The sequence below is a fragment of the Miscanthus floridulus genome, chromosome 7 (genome assembly GCF_019320115.1).
Source record: "Miscanthus floridulus cultivar M001 chromosome 7, ASM1932011v1, whole genome shotgun sequence".
Taxonomy (NCBI): domain Eukaryota; kingdom Viridiplantae; phylum Streptophyta; class Magnoliopsida; order Poales; family Poaceae; genus Miscanthus; species Miscanthus floridulus.
In genome coordinates, this window is record NC_089586.1 from 131,525,854 (window position 1) to 131,548,426 (window position 22,573).

The 22,573-nt window shown below is 46.7% G+C and overlaps 2 protein-coding genes and 2 pseudogenes across 2 annotated transcripts; all 4 read left to right on the plus strand.

Moving 5' to 3' along the window:
* The first annotated feature begins 3,699 nt into the window (after positions 1-3,699).
* Positions 3,700-5,881, plus strand: LOC136464832 (F-box protein PP2-B11-like). Its single transcript, XM_066463777.1, has 5 exons — positions 3,700-3,797; positions 3,925-3,999; positions 4,082-4,467; positions 4,578-4,696; positions 5,184-5,881. The coding sequence occupies exons 3-5, from the start codon at positions 4,138-4,140 to the stop codon at positions 5,617-5,619; spliced, it is 885 nt and encodes a 294-aa protein (XP_066319874.1). The 5' UTR covers positions 3,700-3,797; positions 3,925-3,999; positions 4,082-4,137; the 3' UTR covers positions 5,620-5,881.
* Positions 5,882-8,901: 3,020 nt separating this feature from the next.
* LOC136466297 (F-box protein PP2-B3-like) lies at positions 8,902-11,158 on the plus strand. Its single transcript, XM_066464685.1, has 3 exons — positions 8,902-9,192; positions 9,285-9,362; positions 10,937-11,158. Exons 1-3 carry the CDS (start codon positions 8,902-8,904, stop codon positions 11,156-11,158), a joined length of 591 nt encoding a protein of 196 aa, XP_066320782.1.
* Positions 11,159-12,035: 877 nt separating this feature from the next.
* On the plus strand, positions 12,036-13,819 carry LOC136466298 (glutathione S-transferase T3-like; annotated as a pseudogene).
* A 4,690-nt stretch (positions 13,820-18,509) lies between these two features.
* Positions 18,510-20,068, plus strand: LOC136464833 (F-box protein PP2-B10-like; annotated as a pseudogene).
* Positions 20,069-22,573: the final 2,505 nt, after the last annotated feature.

Consider the following 22,573-nt stretch of genomic DNA (forward strand, 5'->3'; position numbering starts at 1 on the left):
ACTCCATCCTTAAGCGAGATGGGGCTACTGCCTCCCCCCGAACCTGCCGTCAAGGTTGCTTGTCGAGGTTGCCTCCTCTCCAGAGACGCTTTGGACGTGCCCCTCGGAGGTTTGCGTCATGAAGCATTTCCGGGAAGGGTGATGGCTCCCCCTGCTGGAGTCAGAGCTAGAGGACAACTCTGGTTCCTCCGTGAGGAGCCTGTGGAGTGTCTCTGGATCATGTTCAATTGCCCCCACGAACTCGCTATCTATAGGCGACTGAACCATGCATAGTGCCAGATGGTGGCCAGCGGTTGCCGCATCATTGCGGAGGTCGAACAGCAACGCCATCGAGGCGCACCGTGTGGAGCATTCCAGAGAGAGGGTGATGTGGCGTGGGGCCTCCTTGGACGACTAGGGCCCAAGGGAGACGCCGAGCTGGCCCTCAAGCCTCCGGTAGCTGAAGTTGATGGGAGGGAGAGACTGGACGGCCGCGTGGGTCAGTGCCAGCTCTCCACCCAGTGTGACGATGAAATCCAAGTCACCGAAATGCACGTGTGCGCCTAGGACCCAGCTGATTGCGTGGGTGGCCATCCAAGGCCTTATTTGGAACGCACAAATGCCCCTACCTGGCGCGCCAACTGTCGGTGTTTTGTACAAGCACCGACGAGTAAATTTATAGTTATGCGTGTTAGGCCCGGATGGTGCGCTAATGGACACAAGATTTATACTGGTTCGGGCTTAATGTCCCTGTGTCCAGTCTGTTGCTGCTCGTGTTATTAGCACCGAAAATGGTTCGTAGTAGGGGGTACAAACGGTCGAGAGAGGGACTGGTCCCAAGTCTCTGATGGAAGGGTCGAAAGGATGCCAAGAGCTTGGTAATAGCTTGACTGTGTGTGATGTGTATTCTGTTGTCCATCAAGAGTTAGTCCTTTTGTTGGAGGAAGCACATCCCCTTTTATAGATGAAGGGGACGGCTTTACAAGTGAGAGTGCTAGGGTGCGTATGCTACCTAGCCTTGTTGTTCACGTCTACCCAGCCTTGTTGTCCATTCCGGTGGGTGCAAAAGGATGATAAGTGCCTACAATACTGTCGATGCCACTATAGAATGTCAGGATGGCTACAGAGTACTACCCTGCGTAGGGTATGGACTCTGGTACAGTGGTTTTGACTTATGAGCCTCGCCCAGCCTTGCTCCGCACGCCTTCTGGTTCCCTCCAAACGGGAAGCTCCTGGTCGGATGGCTCTAGTCGGCCCTCAGTGCACCGGTCAGAGAAAAACGGTGAGCAGGCTTCCCGTGAGCCCTGGTCGCGGGGTCGAAGTCGCCGGGTCGGAGCAGGAAGCAGTGCTATGGGCAAAGCCTTTTGATCGGAGGGGGCGTCCGGAGGCTGAAGCGAATACTCTGATCTGGTGGACCCGAGGGGCCATGAAGTGGGTGCCGCTCCCTTAGGACCATATCGTAGTGATAGCATATCCATCATTTGTGGAGGACACGAGTCTTTTTCTGGACCATAGTGGTTGTCGTATGTCTACGTCGGGTTTTGTGCCTGAGGGCTGAAGGCGGCGCCCACAACTCTGTAGGGCGAAGAGCACGCGCCCACAACACTATTCAGGCTCTGTTACGCCTGGAAGGGTCTAAAGTACCCATCCCGTCGTTCCCTGGCAGTACTTTTCCTGTCGGGGCGTAGGATATGGACTCTGGTTTAGTGGTTTTGACTTATGAGCCATGCCTTGCCTTTCTCCGCACGTCTTCTGGTTCCCTCCGAATGGGGAGCCCCCGGTCGGATGGCTCTAGTCAACCCTCAGTGCACCGGTCGGAGAAGAGCGGTGAGCAGGCTTCCCACGAGCCCCGGTCATGGGGTCGGAGCAGGAAACAGTGCTGTGGGTGTCCCTCGGGTGAGACCGAGCCTGTCCCTCGGGGGTCAGGCGAGGCGGAGTCAATCCCTAAGCTCTCAGGTGAGGCGGAGTTGGCCCTTATCCCTTGGGCGAGACCGAGCCTGGCCCTCGGGGGTCGGGTGAGGCGGAGTCTATCCCTAAGCCCTCGGGTGAGGCGGAGCTGGCCCAAAGGCGTCGAGCGAGGCGGAACCAAACTCTCGTCATTCGGGCAAGAAGCGTAGCGACATCCTTGTCCGTCCAGAAGTTTTTAACGTTCGATGGTTATTAGTTCCACCTTCTTGGGTATCCCGGTATTAGGTCCCCAACATGTAGTTACTCTTGTGGCTAGCTTAGCTTTAGTAGCTTGCTAGTTGCCTTCTTGCTTGTGTGTCATAGAAGTAATTCCCTTGAGTGGCTAATTTGATTTTAGTAACCTTGTTAGTCACATTATTTAGTTTGTGTAGCTAAGTAATTTGTGCTCTTTAATTTGGCTTATGTAGCCTTGTTATTGAGCATTGCTAGTAAGCTTAGGGGCTTTGTGCTTTTGCTTCACTAGTTATGTAGGAGCTTCCTCGGTTGTGTAAAGTACTAGTGCATAGATTTGTGTGACCTTGCTCTAGAATTGATTAGGTGAGCTCTAACTAGCCCGACACCTTTGTTGACTAATTATGATCTTTTTAAGGTGCTTGTGAACTTAGATAGAGAGGTGTAGTCTTGGCTAGACCAATAGTTTTAATTCCGCATTTGTTTCGGTTAGGCGACACGATTAATTTTAGAAAGGACTATTCACCTCCTCTCTAGTCTACCATCTTGACCCTACAACAACCCCGTGTAATCTTCAGAAGACGTTATCCACGTCCCGAGTCCAATGCTCATATCACACACAACCCGTGTGACCTCCGAGATGTTAATGGGCTCTCCCGTCACCATGTGACCCGTGAGATTTTTCAGGATTTTTTCGACCATAGGCTTCGATCCACTTGTTAGAGTGCGTAGCGGAATCTGTCCAGCTCGCTATACCCACGAGCCGGCACCCCTCGGGCCCAGGTCCAACGGAGCCCACAGCATATCTAGGCCTTAGGTCTAACTCAACCCAAAAGACTAGCATGATAGGTGAGGGCTGCTCCCCACCTTATAATGTTGTGTTCTCCCAACATCAATTACTGATGTAGGACTAAATCTAACAATCTCAAACTAATTTGAGGCATCCCCTTGTCACTAGTCATGAAAGAATCTGCACACATATGTTTCATAAAGGATAAAGTTGGTCATGGGAATGGAAACTTCATAAAATGGCAGATGAGTGGCCTCAACTCCAGCACAACTTGTGCTGCGCAAGGCTGCCTCCCTCGAACCCTCGCGAGCCCTTGTCCTACATCCTTCCGCTGATCGACCACCATGACTCCAGCAATGTCTGGACTACTAGCTAACACATATATATGATTGCTTATTAGCTACTTGCACACAAACTGGAAACGGACTAATCAACTTGTGTGTATGCATGGATATGACACATGGGGGCTCTTCTTTTGTAGCTGCTCGGTCAGTGAGATGCCAAAGAAGCCCCATCCTTGCTAATAACCGAGAACATTGAAAATTTTGGTCTAGCCTTGCTCAGGAATATTAAGTACTATACACGCTGAGCATTATGTTATAGGCAGTTCTTAATTATGTTTCTATTTTGTTCTTCATGGTTCTTTCTTAGAGCTTAATTATTTCTTACCGTAGGTAGACACTTAGGGATTAGAAGTGAAAATAACTGCAGACAAGTACATAGGGGTGAGAACGTCCCGAATCTTGGAAGAATATTCTCTAACCTTGCTGCCCTCAAACCAAACACTTGTAAAAATATGATCGTCCAATTCTTGACCCAAATGTCAGCTAAGAAGATGGGATACGATCAATATCTCCAGACCTAGACAACCAACACAATCATATACAGGGTGAGCCCTTTAGGTCACTTTGGAATGCAGTAATTTTCTTTTCTGGATCTTATATTTTTCATATAAAATTAAGCTAATTTATGTGAAATTACTTCGCTATTTTTTCTACAAAATTTCTGTGTTCCAGAGAGTGCCGAGACAATATTGGGCCTAAACTGACGGCGCGGGCGAGACGGCCCAACTTTTTCATCTAGTCGGTGAAGTACAAAACCCGCCCCACGTCTGGTTCTTGCTGGTTTCATTTCAATCTTCCCCACCCCCTGAATTTTTGTTGCGATCCGAAGCAATCCCCGTCTCGCTCGCAGAATCCGTTTCTCAAATCCAGCAGAGAAGTCAGTCGATGGGGTCGGCGACGGGCACCTGCGAGATCGCGCGCCTGCCGGAGGACCTCATCTCGGCGGCGCTCGCCCTCACCACGCCGCGGGACGCCTGCCGCGCCGTCGCGGTCTCCCGCGCCTTCCGCGACGCCGCTGGATCCGATGCCGTGTGGGCCCGCTTCGTCCCACGGGACCTCCCGCCGATCGCTGCCGGGGAGCTTGCGGGCCCCGCGCCGCCGTCCAAGAAGGAGCGGTTCCTTCGCCTCTCCGACCGCCGTTGCCCCCTCTTACTCGCCGATGGCCTCAGGATACAGCCGGTTCCCAAAAATCCTCTGCTCGCCTATGGCCTCAAGGTACGGCCCGGCCCTCGACAGGCCACATGTAGCAGTAGGGTTTCCTTCTCTTGTAATCTAGTTCTTCAATTAATCATCTGATCGGCTAACCGGCCTGTTGTTGTGTCCAGAGCATGTGGTTGGACAGGGGGAGCGGCGCCAAGTGCTACATGCTGCTAGCGAGGGGCCTGCACATCTCGTGGGGCGACACGCCGTGCTACTGGCGCTGGACCAATCTCCCCGACTCCAGGTTCGCATGGCGCAACCAATTTCTTCTGTATCTTGATTCCAATTCTCACGCAAATTGTTCGAGCATATATATGTCATGTGGCGAATGCCATTGCATTGTACTGCAAATTCACCCTGTTGCTGTTGGTGGTTTTGGCTTGCAATTTGGATTAGAGACTTGTTGTGAGGTAAAGTGCTAATTGTTTTCGAGGATTTAGAAAAAAAAATCAAGTTCTAGGGCATGGGGCTTTTACAGATCTAGATAGAAAAATCTGATTATGAAAAGGTTGGCCTCATAGCTATGTATTGACTGGGTAGCAGTCTGTTCTTATTTCTTAGCAGCAGCAGCATGGATGGTGCATAGGCCCGGCAACTTAGTGTCCAGGGTTCAGGATTTATCCCAAGTTTTGCATATGCACCATCCTTGTTATATAATTGTACTTGATTATCAATCATCTTATATCGATTGCTCTTTCTTTGAAACTTAGTCCTTTGTTAATCTGGCACAGGTTTGAAGTTGCTGTACTCCTGTCCGTTTGCTGGTTCGAAATACGTGGCAAGATACACAGCAAAATGCTTTCTCGAGACACAGCTTATGCAACTTACATTGTGTTCAAGATACCCGTTGGATCCTATGGGCTGGATTATCCACCCCAGAAGGCATCAATTGACACGGTTGCAGGAAAGAAAATAATTCGCAAAGTCTGCCTCCAAAGCTATGAAGCTAGGCCAGAATACAACAAGAGCTACCGGCTTGGGCATGGTAGAAACCCGGTGCTCCCTCAGGAAAGGACTGATGGTTGGATGGAGTTGGAGATGGGCGTGTTCTACAACAAGGAAGGTGATGATGGCGAGGTGCACTTTAGCCTCCTGCAGACATCAGGTACTTCGAAGGAGGGTCTTATTGTCCAGGGCATTGAGATTAGACCCAAGAAACTAGGCTAACGATTTGTAGGTGTAAGAGCCATCTTGTGGGAATAAATAAATGGACAGAAGAAAGCATGTAATCAGTACTCAGTGTTCACCATATGGCTAGATGGTATTGATTGTATCATCTTCATCTAACCATAAACATATTATGCGGTTTAAGGATTCAATACTGTGGCACACTAACTATAGCTTGATCTTTGATCTGTTTGTTGCAAAGATCGTAGCTCTTCCTTGTTTTTTTACGACACATATAGATAACTCAAATTTAGAGCTGTAAAAAAAAAGATAAGTGACGTGTATCAGAGATTGAGCATGCCATTGCATTTCCTACTTTGTGGTTGTGGCTGCTGTTGCTGTGTTGCATCATGTTTTCTGCTACCGGTTAGAAAGAAAGAAAACTGAACATGTGTGCATATTGCAATACATCTCAGAGCTTGTGGTGGTACCGTGATAGTGATATTTGCCGGAGCTGAGGCCGTTTTTTCATCAAGGTGAGACCGTTTGTTTCATCAAGCAAGTGTTTCAGAGTTTGTGGGAAAACGAGAATAAAACACATATATGCTCTTATCATCGAAATCCTAGGGAGAGTAGCATCGTGGCAGATTGCCTACTAGAGCCCTCCGGCCTCCTCCCTTGGCCAGCCTATAGAACCTACAGCCTACAGGCTTCGAGTTCCCCGATGCCCATGCATGGTCGACACACTGAGGCCAAACAGGAGAAGCCATCTCTAAATTCCTCTATGTATTTCTTCCTCAAGCAAAGACCAGATGGTTAAGATTCACATCACAAAATGCCGAAGTTAAAGGCTGGTAATAAGCTGGCGCTGTCACTGGCATAGTACAAATGGTGTGTATTTCTCTCTACATGGAAAATTGTAAACGCATTATGCATTACGCAAGATTTCTAGTGGCTTGGTCGATTTGGAAACACAGGTGGCGTTGCCTCTTTACTGGCACCAACCCTCTTCAATCGATGATACTCTCGTATGGACGTCTGTCCTTATCTACTTATCCCGACACCGCACACCACACACGCCCACGACGCTCTCCCAATAACTCACTGTCGTGACGTGCTTGCTCCAGCCCGCGACGCGCTTGACGTACGCCGCGCCAGCGCCAGTTCGCTGCCACCCCGTCAACCCGCGCTCCCTCCCTCCCCCCTCAGCGACCTCCATTGCGACCCCGCGCTCCCCAGCTCCCGCTCCCTCACCAGAGATAAGGACGACAGCGGCGACGGCTGCTTCAACGAGGTAGGTAGTTCCTCCTCTAGATCTGAGCCTCCTCCTCCTCCTTTGGATCTGAGGGACGCGGCAGTGACTAGGGTTCCGGCGAGCTCTGGGGTCCTATTCCCTCCTCCCTCTGGCAAGCTCAAAGGTGATGGGTCAGGGCTGGAGCAGCCTGCACCTCGAACTCATCCCCTTGCTGTTTGTACGTCCTTGCTGTTTCTCCGTGTTGCAATGGGATTTTTGTGTTGTTGCAACAGATGATTTTCGAATGTTGGAATGTGATTTTTGGGTTGTTGCAACAGATGATTTTCGAATGTTTCCATTTCCACGTTTTAGGGTTGATTTTGCAATGTTGCAGTACTACTGTTTGAGATGTTGCATTACATAATTTTCGATGTTGCAGTACATATTTTTCGATGTTGCAGTACATGTTTTTCGATGTTGCACCACATAATTTTGCGATGTTGCAGTATTTATATTCCGATGTTGCACAACATAGTTTTCCCATATGTTTGCGATGTTGCACTTGAAGTGTTTCGTGTTCTTTGGGACAGAGGCGCGGTGGGGGAACGGGGACCGGGGTGAGGTGGGGAACGAGGACAGGGGTGCGGTGGGGAACGGAGATAGGGGCGCGGTGGGGAACGAAGACAGGGACGCGGTGAGGAATAGGGCGTTGTGGGGGGGGGGCAGGGGTGCTATCTGGGACCTGCGTCCGGACGCCGCCAGGGGGGCGAACGTCTGGGCGCTAGGTATGCCATTCTTCAATTGGTTTGGTGCTCCAAGAGGTAGATAACATCAGAGCTAACTATGGAGCCAGTGTGAGGGGTGGTCCGGTTACAGGCGCCTAACCACATTTGGTGATCTAGGCCAGAAGATGAGCTACCAAGTGGCATCGGCGCATGCATAGCTGCTGGCGGAGGTGGGACACAACGGTGCTTGGACCTCACGACGACCTTGGGGGAGGCAGGCGGCGGCTCGATGCTTCAGTAGAGAGAGACGACAAGCTTGTGACTTGTGAGTGAGACTGAGAAGGGAGAGGGGGGTTTCGTAAAGTGGACAACGAGCCCGCGTCCAGTCTCCATGGTGGCATGACCATGTCGGTTCTTGGCACACGCGCATGGCGTGTTTTGGACCAATGGTGCACGAGACAAGTAGATTTAGGACCTAGATGGTAATTTTTTTAGTTCGAGGACCTAGATGGGAATTCACCAAAAGTTTAAGAACCCACGGTGCAATTTACTCAAGAAAAAACCTTCCCAACAGAAAGAAAAGTGCCCCTGAGAGTATGGGCTTGGAAAAGTAGGGGCCACACCTAAAATGGAGTAGTGGCCCCATCGGAGTTCTTCTAAGTGCATGTTTGGTTGACCTTTGCTAAGGGCCTATACAGGCTTTCCTAATGTAGCGTGGGCTTGTTTGGTTACCTAGTGGAGGTCTGAAGCCTTACCTGTTGGGTTTGTTTCCAAAGAGCACCACAAGGGTAGCCCACTTCAACGCAAATTAAGTGGGCCCATATACATAGTGTCGTGAACAAAACTAAGGTTTGGTGCTAGGGTTGCCATATTCTTCTCCTCACTGCACCGTCTTGTCTCCTCTCGCTCACTTTACCCATTGTCGCTGCCACTCTAGGGTTTGTCACCTCACCGCAACCTAGAACAAGTCGGCTGTCAAGGCGCCGCCTCCATTGCAGGTAGGGTAACCAAGGGTTGGTGGAGCACTCTACCCCTTCCTCATATATCTTTTGGTTCTTGCTTGGTAGACTTGTTTGCAGTACTATAGATAGTATGGTGGCTTTTGTTTTGCGGTACTACAAATGGTATGGCGTTGATGTTTTGGATGTAAAATTGATTTGGTCTGTTGTTGTGCACATGGATTGAACTGGCATTCATTCATTCTTGTTTGTTGTTTCGTAAAATGTCGTATGAATCAGATCCTCCTCCGTCTATAAAATTCGCTCTATGATTTCTAACTCACTTTTTACTTTTGCGTTTTTAATCCCTATACGGCCCATTCCCCCAAATCGAATTTATCGAACGCGGAAACAAAGCAGGTAAGTAGTGGAATTGATGGACACGATGACGGAATCAGTCGCCACCGCCACTACCATTGCCTGTGAGATCGTGCGCCGGCCAGTGGACCTCATCTCGGCGTCGATTGCCCTTACTGGGCCACAGGACGCATGCCGTGCTGCGGTTGTCTCACTGGCCTTCCGCACTGCAGCGAACTCTGACATTGTCTGGAACTCCTTCCTGCCGTCCAACCTCCCACTGTCGGCCCTTAGGGAGCTCTCTCCACTGGCACCGTCCAAGAAGGCATTGTTCATGCGGCTCTCCGATGGCCCAGTCCTCCTTGTCGATGGCCTCACAGTACTACAAGAACCACTTTTGTTCACGTCTAAGTTTTATGCAGTATGTGATTCTGGGATGACTGACTAATCTTTGGTGTGGTGTGTGTTCAGAACATCTGGCTGGACAAGGAAACCGGCGCCATGTGCTACATGCTGTCTGCAAGGAAGCTAAGCATTGATTGGAGCGAGGTCCCTATCGCTGGCTATGGCTGGATCCCTATCAACTATCGCTGGATCCCTATCACTGGCTCTAGGTTTGCTCTCTCTCTCAAGGTTGCTTGCCATTTCTGAAGTTTTGATGCGAATTGTGAGTGGGCGATTTAGTTATTATTTAGTACTTGTTCGCACTCAAAGTTGGCCAACTAAGGCTAATTCTGGGGAAATTGGCTTATGGGGTTTTGGACTGTCTGAAATTGCAAACTTGACTTCACTATTGCATTCATCTTGCCAAGACAATCAAAATCCATATATAGAAAGTTTTTGGAGTCTGGATTTGGGATGTTCCACTCCACGAACTCTAACATGGAGCAGCTCTATAAAAATATGGAGTTTCTGGAGTACCCCTTTAGGTGCTGCACAAAACACCTGGAGTTGGCCCACGACTTCACCTTTTTTCTGGAGAAGAGTTTGTGGAGTTGTCCCTGTTTGGCTAGTAAAGTTGGGAGCGAGCATTTCCAAACATGTCCTAAGAGCTTCCTCCAACAGTTTCCAAAATATCGCTCCTAAAAAATAGAAAGTATTTTTACATCAGAAATCCCAAACTATTTTCTAAATCACATCAACCACTTTTATACTTTCTTTCTCTATTGTACATTAATTTGCATTAGGAATCTTGTCCTACTTATTTTTCTTCCCCACCTCCTTCCACCTTTAGATTGGTGTGATGATATACACACGCGTATATATCCACATGTGGGGGTCTTTTTTCCCCAAGTGCCAAGATATTGGAGGTGGCTTTGGGAGTTGTTAGAGATGATTTTTTTTTTCAATATTGCCAAAATTCCTGAATTGGGAGACTATTTTGGTTACTCTTGGAGATGCTCTAAGTTTGAATTGTATTTCTCATGGATTTTATAGGAATTTTTACTCCCCGCTAGATAAGACCACCCAACCTATAAATATAAAGGGCCACGATCGATTGAGGGATCCAATCACACCAAATCAACCTATGTTTTAACTTCTTTACTCATTATGGCTTTTATCCCTTAAACCCTAATATTGCTCTAGTTCTCGATTACTCCCTTAGTCCTAAAATATAAGGCACGATTTGACTTGGTGTCGTCTTCAAAATCATACTTTATACTTTGATTGCTAATTTCTATTATAATATATAATTTATGGCAACAATGGTTTGAACATTAGAAAGTATTTATCAATATAAATCAATGTAATCATTTCTGTAGTATAAACTTCCATATGATTAGATTAATTGTTCGTCAAAGATAACAAAGTTTAAATATTCAAATACGTGCATGGCTTATATTTTGTGATAAGAGAATTTTAAGCTCTGTTGATTTGTGAACCGGATATTCTCGGATGCGGGCAAGTGCTGGCGTGGCAGTCGGTTGGAAATACATGGCAAGATCAACAGTAGCATGCTGTCCAAGCACACAACGTATACTGCTTACATTGTGCTGGGGGTAGACGACGGGTGCTGCTGTTTTGGTTCATGCCAGAAGACGCCTGTCACTATCAGCCTCGGAGGACGCACGCGCGACGTTCTCCTGGATAGCCACGACCTCGAGCATCTGCATTCATGGCAGATGAGGCGTGGTGGTATTTCCAGGGCGTGTGGTGCACTCCTTGGTGATCCAAGGTTCTCTAGCCAAAGGGCTGATGGGTGGATGGAGCTGGAGTTGGGTGACTTCCACAATGGTGAAGGTGACGACGGCGAGGTATCTATCAGCCTTGTGGACACGTCATTCAGGAGAAGTGGTCTCATTGTCCTAGGCATTGAGATCATTGCTAAGGGGCAAGAGGCTTGAAGGAATTGAGATCACTGCTAAGGGGCAAGAGGCTTGAGAACTTTATGCAGGCAAATAATCGGTAGTAGAGAGGAGTCAGACTTTGTAATTCTTAATAATCTTTATTCACAGCAGGGTGTTGGAGCTGATCACATAATTGCGGAGGTTAAGAATAATGGCACTAGTTGGAACCCTTTTTCTCTCGCTGCAGAAACAAACATATGGTTTTATTTGGAAGATATTCATTTAACAATTAGCCTTTTCAGTGGATGTTTTTTATACTCTTTCAATAATGGTCATGTTCGTTTGTCTTATAATCCGTACTTTTCAGCTTGTTTTTTCAGCCGAAACAGTATTTTTCTCTCACAATGAATCAGCCAGAACAGTGTTTCGGCTTTTTTTCTCTCCAGCGAAGCGAACGGGACCAATCTTGTATGCTTAGCAACTCCAACAGATGTGGTATCCTTGTTCTGTATGCTATATTTGGAATTTTACAACAAAAATTGAGCTCCAACAGGTGTGCTATATGGATAGCAAACGTGCTATCCCTAGAATTTCGCTCGGCATAGATAGCACGCCGCACTCGCTAGCCATCTACCGAAATCGCTCGCCATGGTGCCTGCCCGCGCACGCAATCCTTCACACGCTCATGCTGAACTTTCCCATCGCACGCGCAATCCTTCCCGCGCAAGTGCTCGATTCGGTCCTCAGCTCCATCGCATCCTCCCCTCCCCCGCAGCCACTTTCCCATCGTGGGGAACACAGGTCCGACCTCCACGATTCGGTTCCCAGTCGTCCATCACCTCCTCCCCTCCCCTTTCGTTGCCGCCGCCGCCCCATTAACCGCCGGAGCTGCTGTTTGCTTCCCCTCGGAATCGGCCTTTTCCTCTTCATCGCGATGTCGCAGCATCCTCATGGAGAGATTCCGCCGTACATGCGCCGGGGAGATCCCAACTGCGTTGCCCTATATTCACTCCCCATTGCTCCGGCGTCAGGCGGATGGGAGGAGCAGGACTCACCGGTGTTGCCTTGGTTGGAGAATGCGACGCAAGCAAGCCAGTGACGACGAGTCCTTCCACCCAACAATGCTGCTGCTGCATCGAATCCATTCCTCGACGTGTGCTCTGGTGAGTCAAGTTTGTTGAAATCATGAGTTCATCAGCTGAACGTTCTAAATCCTTCTGTCATCAGTAAGGAATTAGAGCTAAAGTGCGTCTGTTCAACTGAAAAATTTGTGCAATTTTCACATAGTAGTACAGCGTCTTTGTGATCACTCATCTAATTGGCAGTGCATGAGAACAAAAAAATGCTTATGACTATTTTTTACACAATATATTAAGCTGCTTGTTTACATAAGAGTCAGGCAAAGATATACGATCTGGTCGCAAACCTTCTCAGACCGCAGAAAATTATTAGGCTATAATTTATAGTACATCTGGGCAAGCACACCTTCTCAGTCTGTAGAAAATTATTAGGCTATAATTTGTAGTACATTTGGGCAAGCACACCCTTTCAGTCTGCAGAAAATTATTAGGCAATAATTTTTACTACATCTGGACAATAGACCTTGTGTTTTGTTCCTTGTTCAGTTCATTGTGTTTTGTTTTTACAGCCGAAATGGATTCAGGGAGATCTTTGACCGACATGATTATGGAAGGTTTCACTCCAGGTGTAGTGTCCAACAATATCCCACCTCATAATGAAATACAACCACACGACGAGGTTCCTGCTGCGGTCAAAGGAATTAAAAAAAAGGTCAGAAAATTTCACTGTTAAAGAGGACGAGATGTTGGTGTCAGCATGGCTAAATGTGAGTTTGGATCCTGTGAGAGGAGTCAATCAATAAAAAGAAACCTATTGGAAAAGAATACATGATTACTTTTATTCACACAAGGATTTTGAATCTGATCGCACACAAAGCTCTCTAATGAATCGGTGGTCTAGTATACTACATGAGTGCAACATATTTGCCGGCTGTGTTTCAAAGGTAGAGGCCCAAAATCAGAGTGGTGCATCTGTTGATGACAAGGTTAGATGACCTACCTTTACATGCTAATTTCCTATATGTTTTTGCCGAATTTCATGTGTCATCTTTGTTTCCCATTGCAGCAAGCAAACTCATTAACTATGTACAAGAATGACGACCCATTGCACAGGACTTTTCAGTACATACATTGCTAGAAAAAGCTCAAAGACCACTCAAAGTGAACGAATAGGCGCCAGCCAACTGGACCTCAGAAACCATTCAGCAAAAAACAAAAGACCACTGTCAGTTCAACTCCTGCTACTGATGCACCAGACCCTGTCATTGGTACTGTAGCTGAGACTCAAACCACAATAACCACAATGGAGAGGCCTACAGGGACTAAGAAGAAAAAACATAAATTAAAGCAGCGTTCGAGCATTGAAGCTTTGGATTATTCATTGGCAAAGAAGAAAGAGGTGTATGTTGAGAAGGAGTTGAAGAAAGAGGAGAGGGAGTTGAAGAAACAAGAGATGTGCCAAAAAGCCCTTGTCTTGCATGAAGAAAGGATAAAACTTGACAAAGAAAATTTTGATTTCGAGTGGGATCGAGAAGAAAAAAGAATTATGAATATTGATATGAGCACCATGTTAACAAGACAGCAACAGTTATATGAAGATCAACAGAAGAAAATAGTTGCAAGATGGCTCGGAAATTAGTAGTACCATGATCTTCAATTTTTAGATTTGGGCATAGTGTGAGACATGTCCAATTTTCTGAAACATTTTAGTTCACAGCATATCGGATTGATTAATGTTCTTGCATGAACCTTGTTATCTATCACCCTGTTCGTTTTTTGTTTGTTTGACTGATAAGCCATGGCTGAAAGTACTGCTGGCTGATTTGGTGTGAGAGAAAAGTATTGTTCGTTGACTGAAAAAGTACGGCTTATAAGCCAAATAAACCCAAACGAACAGGGCGTATATTATTCTGTTAAGGAGTTGCTTTTGACATTTGTACCATCACATATATATGTTGATGCATGAACAATGTATCTACTCATCTGATATCAAGCAAAGCAGCATACACGATGATGGGTCGGAACACCTACAGGGTAGCAGTAGCATGTCGCCACCAAGATCAATGTCTCGTGCTGGTGATGCACGCAATGGCGATGTCGCCGCCAGGAGCCCAAAACGCACGGAGTCTTCTATTCACGCGAAGGAGCATAGCTGCTAGGATGTTGCTGCGGACGAGTCCGAAGGAATAAGTCCGTGGAAAGTTTCAAACGCCAGGAATAGATCCGTGGTAGTTGGTGACATGGTAATTTTTTTGGTAGTTGGTGACATGGTAATTTTTTAATATACAAGACGAGAAAGAGCAAGTCTGTACTCTTTTTTTAGGGGTTCTATATTTTACAAAAGAGTTCACTACTGGAAACCGGCACTTTGCCGAGTGCCTGCGGCACTCGACAAAGCCCGAAATACACTCGGCAAAGGGCACTCGACAAAAAATTAATCGGCAAAGAAGCCTTTGCCGAGTGTTTTTTGTCGGGCACTTTGCCGAGTGCCAAAAAAGCACTCGACAAAGATTTACAATCGGCAAAATAAAAATACGAAAAAAACCCAAAAATAATAGCAAAAAATTTTTCGGGGGAGGCCGCCACCGGCCAGCACCCGTCCATCCAGCGCCACCGGCCATCGAAGCCGATACATTTTTTGCGCAAAATTCGCGGCTAACGCGGTCGGCGAGATTCGAACTCACGACCTCTCCCTCGCGTGTCTACTGCTCTACCACTGCACTACACTGTCACTTGTGTCTAGATTCCGTTATTTATCCTCATATATTATACTAAACCGAGAGTAAATTACGTGTTTGAGGCCCTAAACGAATTCAAATAAAAAAGTGGTCAACTACAAAGTTTCATAACTTTTCGAGATCTACAATTTTCATTTAGAAAGTTTTTCCATCCGATGTCGTTTGAAAAATTCGAATTTCAAATTTGAGATATTCAAACGTAGTTTTGCATGACAAAATGATTTCAAATAAAAAAGTTGTCAACTACATAGTTTCATAACTTTTGGAGATCTACAATTTTCATTTATGAAGTTTTTCCGTCCGAAGTCTTTTGAAAAATTCAAATTTTAAAATTTTCAAATTCAAACGTCGTTTTTGCATGACAAGATGATTTCAAATCAAAATATTGCCAACTACAAAATTTCATAACTTCTCAAGATCTACAAAGTTTATTTTGGTCATTTGTTCATCCGACATAGTGGTAATAATATTATTCACAAATCTTATATATCTCTCTTTTACTTTTATGAAACTAATATGAGAGATATGAGAGAGATGTAGATTTTATGAACAACGTTATTGTCGCTTTGTCAAATGAAGAAATGACCAAAATAAACTTTGTAGATCTTGAGAAGTTATACAACTTTGTAGTTGAAAAGTTTTTCATTTGAATTCATTTAGGGCCTCAAAAATTGCTTTGAAAAAATAATTTGCCGAGGGCAAAAAAAATGCACACGGCAAAATGCCTCTTTGCCGAGTGCAAAAAAAGGCACTCGGCAAAGACGCATTTTGCCGAGTGCCAAGCCTCTTTGCCGAGTGTCAAAAAAAAGGCACTCGGCAAAGACGCATTTTGCCGAGTGCAAAAAAATGACACTCGGCAAAATACATCTTTGCCGAGTGCTAGAAAAAAGGCACTCGGCAAAGACGTATTTTGCCGAGTGCCGAAAAAAACACTCGGCAAAGCCATCTTTGCCGAGTGCCCGATAAAAAACACTCGGCAAAGCTTCCGACACTCGGCAAAGTGTCAGTTTCCAGTAGTGGTTAAACTATGAAATTTGGCTATTTATTTGAGCACATCTGTTGCATTGTTAACCGGTGGCGCTTCTGCATTCTTTTTTTAAAACAAAAAGATGATGAGAATGAGAAGGGGCGCGGCTCTTGCTGCCGCGAGTGAGCGACCAGAAGTAGTGGTATTGTGCCCCAACGATTCCCAGTGCTGCTTGCACTAGTCAAGAGTGCACATCGGTTGCATTTTCTTTCAACAATCTTGTACCGTTGCAGAAACTTGTTAGCATCTGCTTGCAGGCGTTGCTCCTGGTGGCAATGGACCAGGTGACTCAGTGAGCGGCTATAGATGTCCCTTCTTGACCGACGATGATTACGTTCTGGTGTCATTCGTCTTTTTGGAGGCATCGTCGAAGTAGCTCTTGTACCTTAGTGTTGGGTCTACTCACTTTTCATTGTAATTAGTGGTTGTGCCACCTCTCGCCCTTGTGATAGGGTGTCTTGTTGTTATTGTTGTTGTTGTCGTCGTCGTCTCTCTTTCTCATGGATTTGCCACGATCTCACCCTTGTAGTGGGGCTGCTGTTTTGGTTTAGTCTGGTTTTCTAAAATTAATCGGACAAAATGGTTTTGCCTCGTTTTCCCTGAGGCTGTTGATATCAATATTTCAGGTGGGGATTATCTCCTCCCGCGGTGACAGTTAAAAAAAAACAGGTGGGCCTGAACTGATGGACGGGGATTTTTTTAGACCAACCAAAGCCCTTGGCCCTGCTTATATTGAAAGCATAACGTTTTGCTGAGATTGCCATCTTACAAAGTTTAGCACTTACACAACCATAAGAAACAACGAAAGATAAGCAAAAGCAGTAGTAAGGAACTAAAGAAAAAGCCACTCTAAACAGATAGCTAGACGAGAAGGCAAACTAACTTGAAACTTCACAGCGTCCAGACCAAAAGACTAACAACCTCACAGACTTAGAGCACCTCTAGATAAGAAACACCTCCACATTCCACATGACTGTCTTGCGTTCACTCAGACAATCAGGTTCACCACGCCTGCAGGCCTTCTTTGGAGCTTCTTCATAGTATCCTCCATCTTCAGCATCTCCTCTGGCTTCAGAAGCTTCTTCCACTGTGACATGAAACCCATTATCTTGAGAGCAACGACTTTAGGAGATTTTATTAGTTGGTTGTTAAAAACCCAGCCATTCCTTGTTTTCCACAAACTCCAAACCACACTAGCTAAGATAAAGAAAATAGAACTATCTCTAATAGGGCCTAAACCAATCCCCATCATATCTTCAAAGTGTTGAATCAAAGTTGGTCTGTCAGACCACCTTATGCTAATCCTAACCCCGACCCAGATAACTTGGGCAATATGGCAGTTGAAAAACAGGTGATTTCTTGTTTCCAATCCCACAATACTAACCGTTGCCCTTCCTGATTTTGAGTTGATCATATTGTGCCAAAGCAAGCATAAGAAATCCTGATTTTTAGGGGAAGTTTAGTTTTCCACAACTCTATCATTCTTAGATCAATTTCACCACTGTTCTTCATGAGCCTGTACAAAGATTTAGTTGTGAATTCTCCGGAAGCCTCCAAGGCCCAGCCCAGATCACCCTCATCTTCCCCTTCTGGAAAAAAGCTAACTCCAGAGCCTCCTGAAGATCATTCCACTCAACCACTTCTTCATTACCTAATCTTCTTCTTAGATCAAGATTCCAGTCCACCTCTCTCAGGTCTGAAACAGAAAAATCATGTTGTCTGCTGATTCTGTACAGTCTTGGAAATTCAATTTAGAGAGGACAGTTGCCTAGCCAAATGTCATGCCAGAATCAACCTTCTTTCCACTACCCACCTTCCATCTAGTTCCTTTCTCATGCCACTCTCTAGCTTTTTCCAAACCTTGCCAAAATTGAGAACTTTCTCTTTGTTTACTTTGACAGAAACTCTTGTCCTCAAGATACTTTCTGCGCACCACCTCTAGAGCCATGTTGTTTCCACCTTTGCCCAGTTTGAAGATCCATTTAGCCAACAACACATTGTTCATGGCTCTGGTATAAAAAAAAACTAACCCACCAAAGTCTTTTGGGGCAGCTAAGGCCTCCCATTTTACCATGTGGTAGATGGACGGGGATTTGATCGGCAAACAGCGGTGTGGGCCGAAACTCGTATCAGAAATGACACAAATCGAACGGCCCGCAGCATGGTGGGCGTAGCTCTGCTTCGGCGTGATGGACGAGACGACGACGCTTCTAGCTCCGGAGTCCAGACGTGTGCAGCGGAAATCCGCTCGGGCGATCGACGAGTCGGCGAGCACGCGTGCATCCCGAGAGCCCTGACGGCGACGGGCAAGACGACTTCCGCTCGGGACCCCACATGTCAGCGCCTCACGCCCTGCATGAACATATTTCCCCTCCGATTCGAATTTGGCTGCTGTTGTGTTGTACGTCCTATAATCGAATTCCTTCGCCATGCCCGAAGCTAGCGTTTGTCTGCGTCCGGCCGGCCCAACTATATTCTTCCATTCCATTAGCTAGCTGTAGCTGCAGCCCTGTCCTGAGTTCCCTCACATCGTTCAGGACTCACGAGTCGCGTCGGGGGAACCGATGGAGTCGACGGCGCCCGCCCGCTGCGAGATCGCGCGCCTGCCGGATGACCTCCTATCGGCGACGCTCGCCGGCCTTCCGCGCCGCGGCCGACGCCGACGTGGTCTGGTCCAGCGTCCTGCCGCGCGACCTGCCCCCGCTCGCCGACGGGGAGCTGGAGCTCCCCGCCGATCCGCAGTCCACCAAGAAGCAGCTCTTCGGACCCCGGCAGCCCCGTCCTCCTCACCGACGGCCTCATGGTAACTGCAACTCCTCTACTCTACTACGTCTTAACTAGGTGCTCGATGGATGGACTTGTTTGATCGGTTATTGTGGTGCGTTGCAGAGCATGTGGCTGGACAGGGCCACCGGCGCCAAGTGCTACATGCTGTCCGCCAGGAAGCTGGGCATTGCTTGGGGCGAAACTCCGCAGTACTGGCGCTGGATCCCCATCAACCTCTACAGGTTTGCATGCTATATATCTCGCTCACAAATCACATGTATGTCAGCTTTCCATATTTCTGAAATTCTGAAACGCACTGTCAGTAGGCGTTTAGTTCGCTAGTGCTTCTTCTACGGAGTATATGTTCGCTTCGCTTATAAGCCGTACTTTTTCAGCCAACGAACATTATTTTTCTCTCACAGTAAATCAGTCAACAGTACTTTTAGCCATGACTTATCAGCCGAGCGAACAGGACATTGACGAATGAACTAGGTATGCTTTTCTTTGCGCTACAAAAGCAAAGTGTGCTTCTATTCACTCACAGTCACAATAGAGCAGTTAAAGTTGTGTTACTGAATTGCACTGTCCATGCTTTTGTTCTAGCCAATTTTTGGGGGGATAATTGCATTGATTGATAAAATTTAAATAGTTGAACAAGCTCGGCTAGTGCCATGCCATGCCATGGAATCACTCGTTTGCATCCATTGCTTTAGCCAACAATGATGTTGCTGCTAATCTGTGACAGGTTCTCGGAAGCTGCTGAACTCCAGTATGTCTGGTGGCTGGAAATACGTGGCAACATCGATAGCAAGATGCTCTCCCAAGTCCCAACACACAACATAGAGTGCTTACATCGTGTTCAGAGTAGCTGAAGGGCGCCGCGGGCTTCATTTCCCATGCCTGGAGACGTCTGTCAGCCTCGAAGGAAACAGCAGCAGGTCGACGCGCCGCGTTTGTCTCGACGATGGCCACGATCGCGTGGATACTTGGCCATCGATGCGTGGCGACATTCCTCAACAAGACGCACTCTTTCCTCGAGAGAGAGGTGATGGTTGGACGGAGGTGGAGGTAGGTGAGTTCCGCAACGGTGAAGGCGACGATGGTGAGGTTTCCATCAGCCTTATGGAGACGTCGGTCGTGAAGAGGGGCCTTGTTGTCCTGGGCATTGAGATTAGACCCAAGGAGCAAGTGGTCTGATGAGAACCTTGATTTTGCGAGTAAATAATGGATTGAGAAATCAACTATGTAACGTCGTTATTATTCGCAGCGGTGTGGAGCTAGCTGATCACATTGTCGAGGTTAAGAACTACTAGTACACCAGAACTAAGGTGTTTCTATTATGTTTGTCTACGCTTTGTCTCGCCGCCAAAACAAATGTAAATAGTCATGGTCTAAGAGATATTCATTGAGCAATTAGCCGTTTGCCATTGATGTTTTTACACATTTTCTTTCAACAATGTCTAGCGTTGCAGTAACTTGTTAGCAACCAATGCGTCTGCAGCACAATAATTAGCATATGCTTACAGGCGCCGCTCACTGGTTGCAGTGGATCAGTGACTCAGTGAGGGGCCAGAGCCCGGAAGTGGGCTGAAACTGATGGGGATTTAGGTGAGCAAAAGGCCTTTTGACCCCTCAATTTTTATCGTCCGATTTAAATACATCTCCCCTCCATAGCCATTTGTAAAACCGGGTTTTCCTACCTCTTTTAACTTTTAAAATTATCTGTTTTCAACCCAGCATGGTTTTGATGATGGTTTTTTTCCGACGTGACGCCACATCAGCCGTCCTATGCGGGTCACATTAATTAAGACAGAGATGAATCGGCGCTGATAGTTCAAGGGCTAAATCGGACTATTTTTTTGCCAAAAAATATTTAAAAAAGTTATACTCTCATTATCATTCTGATTAGTTTATGTTGACGACCATGTGAATTTGAGGACAACACAGACATCATGTAACCACATCGTATTTAATACTCCTTTCGTTCTAAATTATAAGATCTTTTGACTTTTTTAATACATTGATTTACTTTATATCTAGAGTTTATATCTAAGTGCATAGTAAAATATCTGGAAAAGTCAAAACATCTTATGATCTAAAATGGATGGAGTACTATTTAGTATGAACATAAGTGTCAACTCACTCGGTCATGTTTGTGTCACTTGATCCTAGCCGTAAAAATGTCATGTTCGTGGTCATTTCAAGGTTGGAGTTAAACTTTATTAGGCAAATTCGTTCTCCTTGTTTCAAAGCACACCACTTTGTGTTGGTGCTGACAAACTATTTCACAAAATAGACCGAAGAAGCGTCCTTGAAGAATATGACGCACAAAGAGATTTATATTTTTTATTGAACATATTATTTATAGATTCAACATACCTTAGCTTTAACTATGGATCAAGGTACTTTGTTTCGAAATAGGTGTATGAGTTTTCCAAACCATACAAAATTAAGTTGATCAATTCATTTCCATATTACACTCAGGCGGTCAGGCCAATGGTCAATGCATGCATCGCGTCCGTCTCGACGATGGCCAGAATCATGCGGAGACATGGCTATCATTGTGCGTCGACATTCCTCAAGATGCACTTTTTTCCTCGAGCAAGAGGCGATGACTGGATGGAGGTGTAGGTAGGTAGTTCCACAACGGTGAAGGCGTCGTGAGGTTTCCATCAACCCTTATGGAGACGTCAGTCGTGAAGGCTGGCCTTATTGTCCTAGGCATTAAGATTAGACCCAAGGAACAAGTAGTCTGATGAGACCCTTGTTTGAGCCATGATAGGCCGCGGCGGGCGGGTTGTTTGAGGTTGGGGCTAATGCCCGGATGGCAACGTCTGCAGATGCCACTTCCTCCTTGGAAGCATCCTCTTCGTGCTTCTTTTTCTGCCTTGCTTGTGTTTGCGGGTGAAAACCATTACATGTTGGTCAAGCGTCATCGGTGTCTTTGGTGTCGTCTCCTTCCTGAAGGTTTCGCTATGCTACTCCAGCTCTGCCGTTATCGACAGAATATCGTCGACAGTCCTCCGAGGGGTATCCCACGAAGGTAGATTGATCGGTAGAGAAGCGCGTGATCAAGAACAAGAAGGCAACAGAGACACACGAGTTAGACAGGTTCAGGCCGTCAGTATGACGTAATACCCTACTCCTGTGTTCTGTTGGATTATATTGGCTATCGTATGATATCGCGTGTGTTTGGAGGGGGTCCCTGTCCGCCTTATATAGTCCGGGGGCAGGGTTACAAGTCAGTTAGATCTAAGAGATAACCGAAAAGTAATAACAAATTACAGGAATCATGGGATCACACGTATCCTAACAGATCTTGTAGTATCTTTAGGATATCTTTCTGGTGTCTTGCGGGAGGCACCGAGCAGAGTCGTGCCCCGCAAGGCTTCGTCTTGTGGGCTGGGCCGCCCCTAGGGGCACAGCCCATGTGGTCGGCCGTGGGTATCCGGGGTCATACCCCCCACAGCTAGTCCTCGAGCGTCTTGTACCTGTTGTGCAACGCCGTCTTGAGCTTGTCCGAGCAGGTGCAAACATAGCCGAGCAGTCAAACTCATGGTCCGACCACCGTGATGAGTTACCGAGCGATTGTTAGCAGTTGCTGAGCAGCGTGCACCATCACCGAGCAGCGTGAACCATAGCCGAGCAGCATAATCCAAGCACGGCTTGCCATGAGGGTGTAAGGAGCTCAAGTTCATAATCGAAAATTTCCTCGCAGTGGACCAAGTGTGCCCACTTAGAGTCCGACCACGAGAAAAGGAGATAGTCTTCTTCAGCTTCAAGAGGCACGGAGTCTTCCAGAATAAAGCAAACACATTCACCGCGAGGTGAAGTGTGCCCACTTAGTCCTTGAGCCTGACAG